Source organism: Papilio xuthus, unplaced genomic scaffold (assembly GCF_000836235.2).
Source record: "Papilio xuthus unplaced genomic scaffold, Pxut_1.1 DF827570.1, whole genome shotgun sequence".
Taxonomy (NCBI): Eukaryota; Metazoa; Arthropoda; class Insecta; order Lepidoptera; family Papilionidae; genus Papilio; species Papilio xuthus.
The window spans coordinates 940,899-957,217 of record NW_013531079.1 but is presented as its reverse complement, the minus strand read 5'-3'; the positions used below and the strand labels follow the sequence as shown (position 1 = coordinate 957,217).

The 16,319-nt window shown below is 32.5% G+C and overlaps 2 protein-coding genes across 2 annotated transcripts; both read left to right on the top strand.

Annotated features, from left to right (window-relative positions):
• The first annotated feature begins 833 nt into the window (after nucleotides 1-833).
• On the top strand, nucleotides 834-8,130 carry LOC106118728 (gastrula zinc finger protein XlCGF26.1). The gene is made up of 13 exons (XM_013313475.1): nucleotides 834-1,263; nucleotides 1,447-1,551; nucleotides 1,654-1,846; nucleotides 2,420-2,551; nucleotides 4,155-4,324; nucleotides 4,562-4,647; nucleotides 5,029-5,148; nucleotides 5,595-5,711; nucleotides 6,142-6,291; nucleotides 6,884-6,958; nucleotides 7,186-7,297; nucleotides 7,572-7,676; nucleotides 7,954-8,130. Exons 1-13 carry the CDS (start codon nucleotides 1,144-1,146, stop codon nucleotides 8,116-8,118), a joined length of 1,650 nt encoding a protein of 549 aa, XP_013168929.1. The 5' UTR covers nucleotides 834-1,143; the 3' UTR covers nucleotides 8,119-8,130.
• Nucleotides 8,131-8,286: 156 nt separating this feature from the next.
• On the top strand, nucleotides 8,287-15,057 carry LOC106118553 (zinc finger protein OZF). The gene is made up of 9 exons (XM_013313218.1): nucleotides 8,287-8,460; nucleotides 8,539-8,865; nucleotides 8,981-9,281; nucleotides 10,704-10,852; nucleotides 11,530-11,654; nucleotides 12,366-12,483; nucleotides 13,301-13,416; nucleotides 14,250-14,387; nucleotides 14,995-15,057. The coding sequence occupies exons 1-9, from the start codon at nucleotides 8,338-8,340 to the stop codon at nucleotides 15,035-15,037; spliced, it is 1,440 nt and encodes a 479-aa protein (XP_013168672.1). The 5' UTR covers nucleotides 8,287-8,337; the 3' UTR covers nucleotides 15,038-15,057.
• The last annotated feature ends 1,262 nt before the right edge of the window (nucleotides 15,058-16,319 follow it).

Here is a 16,319-nt window from a genome sequence, read left to right as displayed (position 1 = left end):
ATAATATTTTGTTTGTACTTTTTAAAATTAAAATTATTAAGTTAATTCAGAATAAATTAAATGTAAAATAAAAAATAACTATTTCAGATATAAGATTAAAAATAAAAGCATAACAAAAATATAACAAATAGTTTTGTAAAAATTAAAATTGACCCGAGCAACGCGGGGCGCGAGTGGCTAGTATTATTTTCGAGGAATATTGTAACAATGCACCAGTGTTCTTTGAACTTTGTATTAGTTTTTCATAATTATCAGACGTCATGTTTTACTAAGTTTACTAATAATAAGCCTCAGTGCTACCCTTAGTAGTTATTTCATATTTGACAAAGTAATACTTAAGAAGATGAATAACTAAACTATAATCAGAAATAGATAAATCCTTTATGAATATTTCTTTTGTTTTAGAAAAGTAACAATTTTGGTGAATCTACAAGTTCCTAAAACATTTTTAAACCGAAATTATATTATGTAGCAGTTTTCGACTTTCAGCCAAGATTCCTTGAATAACCTCAATGAAATATGAATCATAAGAAGCTGAAATCTATAAATTATCATAAAATCAGACATCTGATGTATTATGTTCTATTTAAAAAAAAACAGCAGAATATGACAACAACATGAGCAATACCTACTAATAGTAATAAAAATAATTCAAATAAATTTGTTGAATTTAATAACAAATTTATTAAAAATAAAAAAAAATATATTTTATAATGTTTGCTGTGTCTGTGCTGTAATCCTTACAATTCTCCTCTCCTAAAATCCTTGTATCCACAAGGGATGACGTCACTATAACTAATGACAGTGACATTGACAATCGACGTCACCGTCAGTAATCAACAAAAAATTCCTTATTTTTCCCAATTTCACTATAATAAAGGAATTAATTGGTAAAACTATTGGAAGATTGGAACACAGTGTTTATGATTGCAACTATCAAATAAGCGTATCAAGAATTTAAATACAAAGTTTTTGCGCGCCAACATGAAAATATCAAGTCGTATACAAATATAATCTGTATTTTCCAGTACACTTTTGGCCAGCGGAACATGTCACTGTATTAAAACGCAGAGTACACTTTTAGCAAAAAAACAAGGCTTCTTAATGTGATATCCAAGAGTTTAGTTTATTTGTTTCATTACAATGGATTTAATTAAAGAAGAAGAAATGTCTACATGCTGTGTGAACTGTTTGATCAATTTCAAAGATAGAAATATACAGTGCTACAAACTACAGAGTATACATTGGAAAATTATATTTAAGGTAATTTTATTTATCATTTACAGTAAAATTATACTGGCATAACGTAAATGAGGCATGACACTGCAAATAAAAATATTGAAAAACATATTCCCTTCCCTTTCATTTTCTTTGGAAAAAAAGAGATATCAACACTTAATGTGTTTTCGCAGTGAACAGTGAGTTATTATATTTATAATATTTCAGGTTGACGCACTATCTCTGTGTTTTATATGCAAGAAACTTGTACAAAATGCGGAATGTCTTATAGAAAGAATTCTAAATAATCAAATCTTATTTAATTTAGATAATGTAAGTATCCACAAATATTAAATTTATTCTGTGTTTACTTTTATCAATATTTTAAGCTAATAAATACCAAAGACATAATTTTTTTTAATAATTTTTTTAAAGTTTTCAGAACAAATTGTTATACAACCACATTTGAATGTAGCAGTATTAGATGCAATTGAATTATCAGATATTGATATGCAAACAGAAGAACAAACTATTGTATATAAAAATGGAATATATAAAGAATATGTGGTGAAGAATGAAATGGAATGGAAATATGAAGAACATTTGCAGAATGAAAATGACTTTATAGGTATAGAAATTATTGATTATTTTATTTAAAAAAAAAACAACTAATCAGCCTGACTGATTTTACTAATATTATAAATGCGAATGTTTCAAAGGATTTTTGTTTAAAGGTATCTCCAGAAGGGCTGAATGGACCTCAATGAATTTTGACATAGATGTAGAACATTGTCTGGAAGAACACATAAGCAACTAATTAAGTTTTATTTTCAATTTTGTGCTGATGGAGTCGCAGGCGACGGCTTGTAACCTAGAATTAGTAGCCTTTGTGGTCTTCCCGACTATGTTCTACAAGTATGACAAATTTCAGCGAGTTCTGGAGATACCTTCTAACAGACATTCATTTAAACTTTCACATTTATAATACTTCCTGTGCCCGCGACTCCGTCTGCACGGAATTAAACAATAATAAGACTATGTGTTCTTCCGGACTATATTCAACATCCATGTCAAATCTCAGCGAGATAAATTGAGCCGTTCCGGAGATAGCTAAAAACAAACATTCATTTAAACGTCCACATTGATATTATTAGTAAGATTATTGTAAAAAGTAAATAACATTTATGTTAATTCTTTTTAGATATAGATATAGAAATCAAAAAAGAACCTTTAGACATTGCCGAATATGAAAGTGATGAAATAAAAATACAAAAAAAAACTGTTTATAAGAAAAAAGGAATTAAGAAAGATAGAAAAGATAATGCTAAATTAGGTATGTATTGTCTTGACTATGGAGCGTCGGTGGCTCAGTGGTCTAGCACTTGACGTGCAATCTGCAGGTCCTGGGTTTGAATCCCGCCATGTACCAATGTGTTTTTCGATTTCCGATTTACATATATACATTTATCCGACGTTCTCACGGTGAAGGAAAACATCGTGATGCTGCACATATCTGTGAAGAAATTCAAAGATATGTGTGAAGTCAACCGACCCGCACTTGGTCAGCGTGGTTGACTATGGCATAATCACCCTTAACTTAGGGTAGGCTCCGAGCCCCTTGCTGGAGATGTATAGTGAGCTGATTAATGAGATGTTTCTGTGTGTTTCCACTTCTTAATTACATGTATAAAAACATGCTGCATTGGTTTTTGTATGATTCATACATTTTTTTGGGATATAGTTAAACTAACCGTTTTCCTGGATTTTAAAACAGTTGGCTATGTGTTCTTCCAGACTATGTTCTAAATCTATGACAAATTTCAGCAAGATCCGTGCAGACTGGATATACCTTTTAACAAACATCCATCCGTCCATAACATATTTTGAAGAGAAAAAGTAAAAAAAAAATTGTTTCGGTTTTAACCTTTTTAGTTACTAATGTGAAATTGGAAGAAAAAAATTGTCAAATAGATGATGTAAAAACTATAAATGATATTGTTTTATTTGAAGAATTAAAAAAAATGAAAAAACTTGAAAAAGCTGAACTGAAAAAGTCAATCGGTATTTATATGGAATTCTATATTTTTTTACTTAACTATCTACACTAAGGAAAGTACTTAAAGACTCTGAGTTAGTAACAGACAAATTAACTGTCTTATTCAGTCTCAATGTAGATATCTAGAATTAAATTTACACTTAAGGTGCGTTTTCACGGGGTACAGCAAAGAGCAGCAGACGACATCGTCATGTGTCGTAACAGCAGATAGCACTTTGTAGTATTCATGCAGTAACGAATGGGGGAAGAAAAGAAGAAGAAAAGGGAGAGGAGCGTGTGTCACTTTCCTTCTAGATCGATATTGGAATCTGAAGGCGGATAAACAAATACTGTGGCCTATGTTTTATTTATTTTGCCGGATTCGCCAAAATAGCGAAGCAATTATTCTTGTGCAGTATGCATCTGAGATTACCAATTTGCAGACGTGTTGGTATCCTTTAATAACACAGAAAGAAAATATTTTCCCTTATGTGTCCCCTCCTCCGTCAAATCTCTTTCCTACCTGTCTTTTCCTTGGCAAGACCTATGTCCAGTGGACAGAGAAAAGCTGATGATGATTCATTTGTAAGATTCCTATATATAATTGCAATTGCTGTCTGCCGTTGCTGAAATACCGTTTACCGTTTGCCGTGTCTCGTGAAATTGCACCTTAACACGTTAGCTGCCGGAATGATTTTTTGAAAAACGAAAAGATTTTTTTTTTAAATTTTGTCCAAAACCATTTGAAAACATCTAAAAATATAGTAATACCTTATTTATATTGGTCATATACTTATTATTTACATATGAATGGAAGTATGGCTTGTCGGAAACATAGTCCGACATGGCAGCTAACGTGTTAACAGCTAAAGCTTAAAAATAACAATATTTTTTGTTGTAGAAAAAACAACAATTCAAAAGATTTTTATAAATAAAGAACAATTAATGCAAGAGAGAAATATGAAGGCTAATGAAAAGATATTCATTAATTGTCCATACAAATGTATGGATTGTGTGAAAGGTTTTGCATATAAAGGTACTTATCAGAAACATATGGAATTACATAGTAAGGTAAGGTAGTAAATACATACATTTTTTGCTATTATTTTATGAAATTTAATGCTAATAATTAATTACTTTAAAAAAAATTCACGCCATTATTTTAGGAAAAAATTAAAAAAAAAAAGTTTTTTTTTTATCTTTTTCTTTGTGATATATTAGTTTGGCATAAAGCTTTTAATGGAACAGTTTTGTAAAAGTGTTTTTTTTAATTTTTTTTTCGTAATTTCCATACATTTTTTTTTTCAGGATAAAGGTAATTACGTATGTAATATATGTAAACAGAGAATGGATACAAACGACAAATTGTTTCGGCATAAAAAATTACATCAAATGTAAGTTTTTTTGTTTTTTTTTCTAATATATAGTGGCAAAAGAACAAACGGCCACTTAAATTCACTTAAATAGCGAAGCGATCGCAGCCCATAGACATCCTCAATCGACAGAGAAGGGGACAATATTTCTTTCTATTCGTCCACTCCTCCATCAAATCCACTTTCAATCCTTTTCTTATAAGAAAATTATGAAAAGGAAATTGATTTTTGGGTGGGGTCGTATTGCTAAGGGAAATATTCTCTTTCTGCGCATCCCCTCTTCTATTACAGGCAACGCATCTGTGAATGCTGATGACTGGGCAGCGTTCGCTTCGCCATTTCGGCGAATTTAAGCGGTCGCTTGCTAGTATACTTCATAAAATTAGTATATTTATTTTTCAGCCGTTACAAATGTTTGATATGCGGTGTCATACAAAAGGCATGTATGAAAGATCATTATAACTCGTGTCATTCCAAAGTGGCTGTACTTTACAAATGTCAATCCTGTCCTAGGACATACACGTGAGTGAATTTAGTATAAGTCTTAAAAAAAAACATTAATAATCTAGTCGTTAGTAATCTAATATGATAGTCTGCATCAAATCAAAAGATAAATTTGTAAACAAAAGTATATTTTACGCCCCCCCTCTCTCCCCCCTCAAGAATCAATAACATAAAATAGATATATAAACTACTTCGTAATATTAAAATATTTACAATTACTATAAAACTACACTGGAACTCAAAAACTACCATTGAGTTGCTATGTAGCTACAAAAAAAACTCAAAAACTACTTGTTAGTTTTTTAGTTATCTATCCCATGCACTACTTTTTGAATATAAAAAATAAATTTTTTCAGCCTACCAAGTTCTAGCCTTAGCAATGTCCTTGATGCTACTTATTTTTATGTTTATTTTAAAATCATGTATAATATGAGTAGTGTAAGCCGACGTTTATTTTCTTACAGAGATCGTTATTGTTTAAGGAAGCATGTAAACAGTACTCACAGAAACAGACGTGTGATTTGCGCACATTGTATGAAAACTTACGCTAGTAAAGATGTACTCAGAAATCATATACAATTGTAAGTTACCAGCTCATATGTCCCCACTGAGGGTCTCACAGTCTACCCTAAGTTGACCAGGCCATAGTCAACTTAAAATAAAGTAATAGCATCGGGGGCTCATTGATCAAGAACTTGACTTGCAATCTGCAGGTCCTGGGTTCGAATCTTGTCATTTACCAATGTGGTTTTTCGATTTCCTATTTACATATGTACATTCGACGTTCTTACGATGAAGGAAAATATCGTGATGCTGCACATATCTGAGAAGAAATTTAAAGATATGTGTTAAGTCAACCCGCAATGGGCCAGCATTGACTATGGCCTAATCACCCTTAACTTAGGGTAGGCTCCGAGCTCCTCGGTGGGGATGTACAGTAAGCTGATGATGATAAAAATACTAAAAATCCATTATGTTCAACTTTTTTCTTGGATATCTTTTTTTGTACAGACGACATCCAACAGTACTTCCTCCAACAGTATTAAAGAAGACAATTATTTGCAAGGAATGTGGTAAAGCATTCCAATCTCCGTCCCAATTGAAGGCTCACAGTTTAAAACATTCCTCAGAAAAGAGGTTCTATTGTGTTGAATGTGATAAGTAAGTATAGAAATATATTTTATTAAAAAAAACTCCGTTCACGTCAGCCTTCAAAAGACGATATCTTATTTCTATCCAAGCTCTTGAACTAAGATCTTTGACCTTGAATGGACAGGACTTGTGCGCTCATTACTTCTGTCAAATGAAAATGAATGACATCAAAGCTTAAGCCTTTGGTTAATTATAAAGAAGGCATATCTTAGTACAATCCAAATTCTTAAACATTGAGAAAGGAAAATAGAAAATAATACGCTAAAAATGTTAGATACCAAATTAATAATAGAACTATAGTCAAACAAACCAACGAACGTGATATGAGCCGGTAAATGTACTGTTGCGTTTAGTTCTGACAGAATTTATGTTAAAACCTACTTAGACTTTGAAAATGACATAAAAGAAAAAAAAATCATGAATTCTAAAGTAACTTGTGGCACTTTTTGACATTGACAGAGGGGCGCTAGTGTGCTGTCATAATTTATTCGACTTATGCCCGCCAGTTCAGACTCAGATAACTAAAAATTACCCCGTTAACCTAATTCAAGCTATAGATTGATAAGGAATTTAATTATGTAAATAAAAAATTCTTTTCCAGAAGTTTTAAGTCTGAAAATATATTAAAGCAACACTTAAAATTGACAGCGCGACATATCACCCCTAGTGAATTACGGTAAGTATCTTAAAAATATTATATAATGTAATATTCCCTTTTGAGTACATATTTCTGTCCATTGACTTCGATACATAGACAGGCTATAACCTGGATATTTTGTGTCTAATTGATCTTCGCCATTTTGGCGCTGATAGTAACGGTGGTGAGGATTTGCACTAATAGAGATAGAATGACGCGAAAGCAATGACCTATTTTTTATAGAGATTAGGTTTTGTCTCTTTCAGTTTTCCTTGCACACAGTGCGACAGAAGATTCAGCATCAAACGAGACTTGGAACGACACATGAACAGGATACATCTCAATATAAAACCTTATAAATGCGATTTGTGTGAAAAGGTATATATTTATAACATCAAAATGTCAATAAAACTGCACAAAAAAAACTTAACTGCTAGTCTATGTGTCCTTCCAGCTTATGTTCTACATCTTTGCCAAATTTCAGCGAGATTCATTGATTCTGGAGATAGCTCTTAACAAACATCCATCCATCCATTCACTTATTAGTAAGATAGTAAGATCATCCTTGTCGATCTATGGCTAGTAACTGTATTCTAGAAATAAAAAGTATGGTTTGCCTCGAGTATAACAAACATTCATACATTTTCCTCAGGCATTTAATAATAGTTGGTGCATGAAGAAACATAGAAAGATGACACACGAGGGATACAAGAGGCCGTACATATTCCCTTGCACTATGTGCGATAAGATATTTGACGTAAGTTATGATTTTTTTTAAATAAACAGATTAATTTGACCCATTTTAGTCATATTTGATGTCAAAAGGATTTTCAAACATGTTTGATCACTCTTTAAACGTCCTTTTGACGTAAGCGTGACATTTATGTTAAAAGGGGATACCATAGTCCAATTTTTGAGGATTACAATTTTGTAATCTATCGACATATAAAACTTTAAAATTTATAAATCTTAATAATTCTTAACCGAAACTAAACTATAAATATATAATTTTTATGTGGCTTATGTTTTTATAGCGAAAATCTATTCTCAAATCGCACATTAGAACACACACTGGCGAGCGACCGTTCCAGTGTACAATATGTCCGGCGACGTTCACGCAGTCCAGTAGCCTCCTCACACATACAAAACTTGTACATCTCAAGCAAACAAGAGCTGGAAAACCAAAAGGCATCAAATAAATTATTTAAAAACTAAAATTTCTTTTAATTTCCATTTATCATCCACGAAGAGGCATTTTTATGGTTAAATTATTTTATGGCAACATTATCTACAAAATCTGTTTCTGATCAAATCTTATTTATGGATCAAATGAATGTCAAGTCAACAGTAACTGACAGTTGCTCAGATAAGTTGAGAAATAAAGTTATTTACAAACAAAAAATTATAAATATTTTTAAATGTCTTCTATTTTAAACGAAGCAAATGCTATTTGTACAATTTGCCTACTAGATTCAGAAGTCAATAATATATCGCATAACGATGATATTATTACTAAAATTACACAATGTTTTGGAAAAGACGTAAGTTAACCTACCCGCGCTTTTCAACTGGTAACTATTCCTTCTATAACTATTTAAAAAAGCTAATGTAATTTTCAGATTTTAATTACAATTCTGCCTAGAATTTGCAAGTTATGTGTGGAGAAAATTGAATATGTATCTTCATTTCGCGATCTTATAATTTGTAATCAAAATATACTTTTAAATAAACTGAAAAACAATACTCATTTACGTAAAGATTTTAAAGTTGAGAATGAAAAAGAAAACAATGAGGATTACGAATATACCAATATTAAAATTGAACAAATCGAAAATGAAGATACCAACACAAGCCAATCCAAAGATCAAGATAATTCTGATTATGATGATAAGCTTTCCTTATCTTTAATTAAAAAATCAAAAGAAAACATCCATAACAATGAAAAGGTAAATTTTTAATTTAAAATATCTTTAACCATCAATATTGGTCTACAAAGTATTTCCTGAATGAGAAAGCTTTTGTCATTTTTTTTATTCAATGTTTTTGTCCATTTACTTTCAGCATCAGATAAAACAGGAAACACAACCAAAAGAAACGGTAATAATACAAAATTACACAAACAAATGTTTAACATGTTTTAAATTATTTCCTACACAAAAAGAATTAGTAAAACATTACAATAAGGAACATAAAAAGGAACAAGATAAAGACACAAAAGATATTGTATATGAAATTATAACAGATGATAAAAATATCAAATATAAATGTAGAAAATGTGCAAAGTTATTTGAGAGTAAAGTTAAAATAAATAAACACATGTTATGTCATGTACAAGAGAGACCTTTTGTATGTAAATTATGTGGTATGTATATAAATATAATTTATTATATATAAGGAAATTAATATTTAAAAGTAAATAAAGTGGTATAGCATGTCACATATAGAAAAACTCACATTTTTATTCAAATTGTGAGGTATTTATAGTTATTTATTAAAAAGGTACACTAATTGTATGTTCAATGAACCCAAGCATTAAATTATTCAAACTTTCGTGAGACATTATACTAAACTGATATATAAAGACGGCCAAACACTCACGTATATTCGTCCGGTGGCAGCACCAATTAGTTTCGAGCCCATCGGGGGGCCTTCATCATGAGTGGTACTGGTATTATTTCACGGACGCGGCCCGTCGCTCACTGCGCGCCTCAGCTCTTAGGGCGCATCCTTAGGGGGAGGGGGGAGCGATGTGCGCCGGCGTCGTCGACGATGTTGATACCAAAGTGTCGATGGTGTTGTTGTTCAAGTTTCCGGGGGCACAAAACATACTGACTATGTCCAGACAAGCATATTCAAATAACACTCAGACAATACCAACAGAGGAACATACAGATCACAGGCATACACAACATTCACTAGACAAGGTTTATATATAAAGATTGGATATAAATTTAGATGACAGTTAACTAGGTAACAAACTTAAATATCAAATAGCCAAAAAAAAAACAGAAAAGCTAAAATATTGAAAGTGCATTTAATGGTATTGTTGGTGGTAGATGGTTAGTTTAGATTTCTAGATTGTTAATTCATTGGCTGCGGGTTTCTGAACCTACAGATATCATCAGCTCACTATACGTCCCTACTGAGGGGCTCGGAGCCCCAAGTTAAGGGTGATTAGGCCATAGTCAACCACACTGGCCAAGTGCGGGTTGGTTGACTTTACACATATATTTGAATTTCTTCTCAGATATGTGCAGGTTGCATCACGATGTTTTCCTTCACCGTAAGAACGTCGAATAAATGTACATATGTAAATCGGAATTGGAAAAACACATTGGTACATGGCGTGATTCAAACCCAGGACCTGCAGATTGCAAGTCAAGTGTTTGACCCTGATCCACCGACGCTCTGAACCTTAATCTGTTTAATAAAGATAATGCCAGGGATGATAATATGTTTTAACAGAAATGAACTCAGAAACCCACAGACAAGTCAAATTAAACTTAATTTCATATCAAATTTGGGTTCACTTTTGTTGGGCTTCTATGTTAATATGCTGTATCCTTATCTTACTAATATTATAAATGAGAAAATTTAGATGGACGTATGGATGTTTGTTCGAAACTTTCTGTGGAACGGCTTAATGGATCTTCATAAAATTTAGCATATAAAACATAGGAAGAACACATAGGCTAAGAATTATTTTTTTTGTAATTCTTCGCAGACGAAGTTGCAGGCTACAGCTTTATTAATAATATTTAAGTGTTTTTAATTTATTTTGCAGGTAGAACATATAAACAGGCATCAGAGATAGTAAGACACGGCAGAGTACATGATGGTTTGAAAGTTCCTTGTAAGTTCCGATGTGGATATAGTACAGCATATAAAGGTGCATTAAAACAACACGAGAGACGACATAAGAAAGAATATATGGTAAGTACTTTTAACTTCTAACTTAGAGTAACCTCCGAGCCCCTCGGTGGGGACGTATAATGAGCTGATGATGTGATGTGTACTTTCAAATATGATGTAAATTTTATCTAATGATTTAAAAACAAAACTAGCTGTCGCCTGCGACTCCGTCAGCCTGGACTTAAACTTAATTAGTATTGTGTTCTTCCAGACTATGTTATACATTTATGCCAAATTTTATCGAGATCCATGCAGCTGTTCCGGAGATAACTTCAAACAAACATCCATCCATCCATACATTTGCATTTATAATATTTTTAACATGTAGCTAGTAAGATGTAACTTTTTGAGTACTCCAATAATGGTTGGTCTCATAGAAGTTTTTGATTAATATGAGAAGTTGATTAATTTATTCATGAAAGACAATAAAATATTTGACGTATGATAGATGTACACTTTTTTATAAAAACTAAAAACCAGCCAGTGCACATCTCAGCAGATTATAAACTCCAATGGAAATAAATTTATATTTTTTTTTTTGTAAAATGGTTATATTTTTTTTGCAATCTGTACATGTTTTTTTAATTTGTGTATTGCGAAATTCCATAAAAAATAATGGATAGTCTTCAAAGGAAATTTCAAGCTGCAAAGCTTACTGTCCCGCTGAAAGTTTGTACCCTATATATTTATTTTTTCAGTATACATGTGAGAAATGTGGCAAAGGTTTTGAAGTGTTAACTTGGTATGAACAACATCAGAATGTACATACAGGGGTTAAACCCTTTGTTTGTAATATTTGTGGAGTTGCCTTTCATATGGACAGGTAAGAGACATGCCCGGGATGTGTACAACTAAATATATTTCTTAGTTAAAAATAAGATTCACCGTGAGTTTTTATGTACAAAATCATCGTTTAAAATATCTATGTTTTGTTAAAGATGAAAGACAGATCATGATATGTTTTTATATAAAGATTTTGGTATCGGAAACCCACGGTTAATCTTACCTCTATCCAAAATTGCATCATTTTTTTTTACTTGAAATTATAATATATTTTATTTATAATAAAACGATGGAAAATCTTGTTATAAAGGATGTTGCAAAATCCGAATACCAACAATTTTTCATACATATACAGCGTGTCCCAAAATTCAACAATAAAACTGTAATAGTATATAGCCAGATTGATAACTACACAGGGAAAAATATTAAAAAAACATCCAACTCGTTTTGTTTAAAAGTTATATTAACTTTTGTAACTTTTCTTATAATTTGATATCCTTCACCATTAAAAAAATTGCATCCAACAATATAGGACCAAAACATTCGTATTATAAGCACAAAAAATAATTAACTTTGACTGTATCCTTGAAATTTTAGAACATTGTAACTTTTGACCAACTTTGACTACTGTATAAAAAAAAATGTATTCTTCTTCTTGCCACAGCGTCTTATCATATGGTGAAGGGTATCAAATTATAGGAAAAGTTACAAAAGTTATTTGGGACATGCTGTATACAATTTTTTTTTTCAGATACCTACAAGTGCATATTAGCTCTATTCACCCACATTCTTATGTTGGGGAGAAATTTCTATGTGTACATTGTTCAAAACCATTCAGTACTAAAAAAGCCCTTACACTGCATTTAAAGGTAAGCCTTTTTAACACCTCTGCTGATTTTATATTAAGTGTAAAACTAGCTATTGCCCGCGTATATGTTCGCGTAAATATATAAAAAAAAATGTTGAAACTGTCAGTAGCGTATACAAGATTTTAAAATTTGTTTCAAATTTCATCCAAATTTTCGCATTTATTATGTAATTAGCTGTCTCCCGCGACTCCGTCTGAATATATAAAAAAAAATAGTGAAGCCTGTGTTCTTTCAGACTATGTTCTATATGTATGCCAAATTTAGTGTAACTAACAGGACATTCTTTTATATATATAAATTAGCTGTCTACCGCGACTCCGTCCGCGCAAAACATAACAAGTAGTACATGTGTTCTTCAACAAGTAGGATATGTTCTACAGTTTTACAGTAGTAGAGCCCGCTTTAACATCTTCGCACGAATCGGCCCGGCTCGCCCGGTGAAATACTACGACCACACAGAAGACAGGCGTCAAGTGGAAGCTATTCCGCGTGCAGTCTGATGAGAGTGCGTCCCAGAAACCTAATTATAGTCCTCTTTACCTTCCCACCATTTTTCTTGAGGATGAGAGGATGCATGGAAAGGGAAAATATTTTCTTTCTGTGTATCCTCTCCTGCGGCGATTAAATTTGGCAACGCATATGCAATTGCTTATGTCTATGGGCAACGTTCACTTCGCTATTTCAGCGATTTCAGGTGGACGCTCGCTCGTTTGCCACCTTATGATATAAAAAAAGAGAACATGAGCGACAATATCTGTTATATTATTACTGTAATTGTTAACCACAATTAAATTGTCAATGTATTTTGATCTTTAAGGACCACGGTATAACGTCGAAATTCCTCTGCGATATATGCGGGAAAGTGTTCTCAGAAGCAAGACTACTGAAACTACACAAGCGAATGCATCTCGGTGTCAGACCTTACAGCTGCAGGTAGGTTTTAATTCAAGGTTTTACACTATTGGGACTATTGAAAGCGTCGGTGGCTCAGTGGTCAAGCACTTGACTTGCAATCTGCAGGTCCTGGGTTCAAATCCCGCCATGTAAGTGTTTTTAGATTTCCGATTTACATATGTACATTTACCCGACGTTCTTACGGTGAAGGAAAACATCGTGATGCTGCACATATCTAAGAAGAAATTCAAAGCACTTGAACAGCGTGGTTGACTATAGCCTAATCACCCTAAACTTAGGGGAGGCTCCGAGCTCCTCGGTGGGGACATATACTGAGCTGATGTGGAGTGAGATTGGTAGGCAGAGACTAAAGTCTCTTCCAAATAGACATATTAACATTTTTTAAAAGTTTTAAAAAATTTACTTAGTAAGTATTTTTTTTCCTTTAGACGACTTAATAGTTCGTATTTGAATGCACATGGTTCTATTTATCTTTTTGGTCTAAATGTAAAATTGAATTAATGACTGGACTGGACTGGATTGGCTCTTGAATCACAAGGTCGCATAGTTCAGGAGCCAATGTTTCTATATGTAAATGAGTGGTACAATAAATTAATTAATATTATTATTAAAATTTAAAGCTTGTGTTAAATGGTTCAAGGCGGCCGAGCTCTGAGAAGACGCTGTCGCAAGCTTAGAAACTAAAATTTTCATGTTTTTAATAATATTTTTGACCGTGGATTTTTGAGACCAAAATCTCTAAAACATATCGTCATCTCTTCCATTATTTTTGACACGACAGAGATAATATGTTTTAATAGAGGATTTCAGTCTCAGAAACCAACATTAAATTAATCATGTATTATTACAAGTATATGCAAGAAAACGTTCGCGAAACGATCCAACTTGTCGGTGCACTTGCAAACGCACAGCGGTGTCTCAAGTCATGCGTGTGAGCGTTGCGGCAAGAGGTATACGCAGAGAGGCGCGCTGCTCAGACATGTACAGAGGTATGTGACACTAGATGGCGTTGTCGCTAAACATGACTCACTAACACACGATAGATGGCGCTGTAACTAAATTTAATTCACCAACACAAGATAGATGGCGCTGTCACCAAATGTAAAATAAGTAGTCCTTTTTCTCTTTCCACACTTCTCTTATAAGAAAAGGATTGGAATGAGAAGTGGATTAGACGGAGGGGGCCACACAGGAAGGGAAAATATTCTATTTCTGTTCGTCCCTTCCTGTGTCGAATGCAAGGCAATACACCTGCTGTTGTAGATGATGGGCCAGTTGTCAGGCCGTTTGTTCGTTTGTCACATCTTACTAATATTATAAATACAAATGTTTGGATGAGTGGATGAATGGATGTTTGCTTGGAGGTATCTCTAGAACTGATGGATCTCGCTAAGATTTGGCATACATCTAGAGCATAGTCTGGAAGAAAGAAAGACGTAGTCGCGGGCGACAGCTAGTAATAATATATAAAACTTCATTCATCAAACACTAGATGGCGTTGACACTAAACAATATTTTCTATTTCTTTACCTATATTTATCTAATAACCGTAGTTTTTATTATATACGTTCCTAATAAAAATAATTTTGCTTTCAGATTTCATAAAGGTACTAATCTACAAGTTAGAAACGAAACATAATGTTTTTAACTGAGAAGATTAAAAAAAATAAAGTCAAAATGGAAGAATTGGGAAAGAAGAATATTAAAAAAATATCTGCAAGTACATTTAATTATAATTGAATTGTTTCATTTAAATAAAAATTACCATACTTTTTCCCATATATCCTCGTAAAAAACCTTAAAACAGTAGAAATTTGCATCAAAAATAGTATGAATTAGCAATAACAAAAATTTTGCGAGACTTTTGTAGCAACTAAAATATCGGCGAAACTTTTAAGCCCACATTTTTTATAATAAAGTTTAAAAAAATCATAATATATTTTTTATTAGTACATAAGTCATTTTATCCCCTTCCATCCCCTTCTTTATCTAATATACAATCCTTTTAAAAACATACAAACTTTTACTATGGGTTTCTGATAACAAAATATATATATATATATATATATATAAAAAACTTAATTAGTGTAGCCCACCCATCCATCCATCCACATCACATCCATATAAACATTCGCATTTATAATATTAGTAAGTTAAATAATCAGCAGCTCTTCAAGGCATAAATTTGAAAAAAAAAAATGAATAAATAGTATCCTATGTCCGTCTCCTGGCTATAAGCTATCTCCTCATCAATTTTCAGCCATATCGGTAAAGCCGTTCTTGAGTTATAAATGGTGTAACTAACACAACTTTCTTTTATATATATGAAGATCATCTACTACATCTTACGTAGTCTTACTTATAAACTAACAAAGAAACTAATGAATAGTCTTAAATCTATGATTTTAAATAAAATATTAAAAACGAATAATTTCTAAAATATATTATTAAAAGAAGTTCCTTTAGGCAAGGTCCCGAAGATACTGGCAGCCCTTTCGACAGCTAAACAAATTCTTTGTCCGAGGTAGCTGCCAGCTCTTGGGTCTCCTGTGATGATTTTTTGGATATGTCCTTAAATAGTTTTAAAGCGCTAGGACCCCATGGACCAAGGGTATCGACGCCGAATGGGACAAAATCATATTCGGAGCCTAGACCCCTGTATTTGCATGCATTTGCATTTTCAGCCGCTTCACAAGCCGCACCCGCTCTGTTGTTGGTTCCATCATCTCTGTATATCCTTGGAAAAACAGTGACAATATATTTTAAAAAGGATTTTTGGTCTCAGAAATCAACAGTTAGACTGTAAAAAGTCCCTTTAGCAGATATGTACCAAAAACGTCACATCCTCTGATCTATACGAAGGTCTGATGGTACATTGACCGATTTTAATGAAAATTTATGTCAACATGGAGCCCTAAATT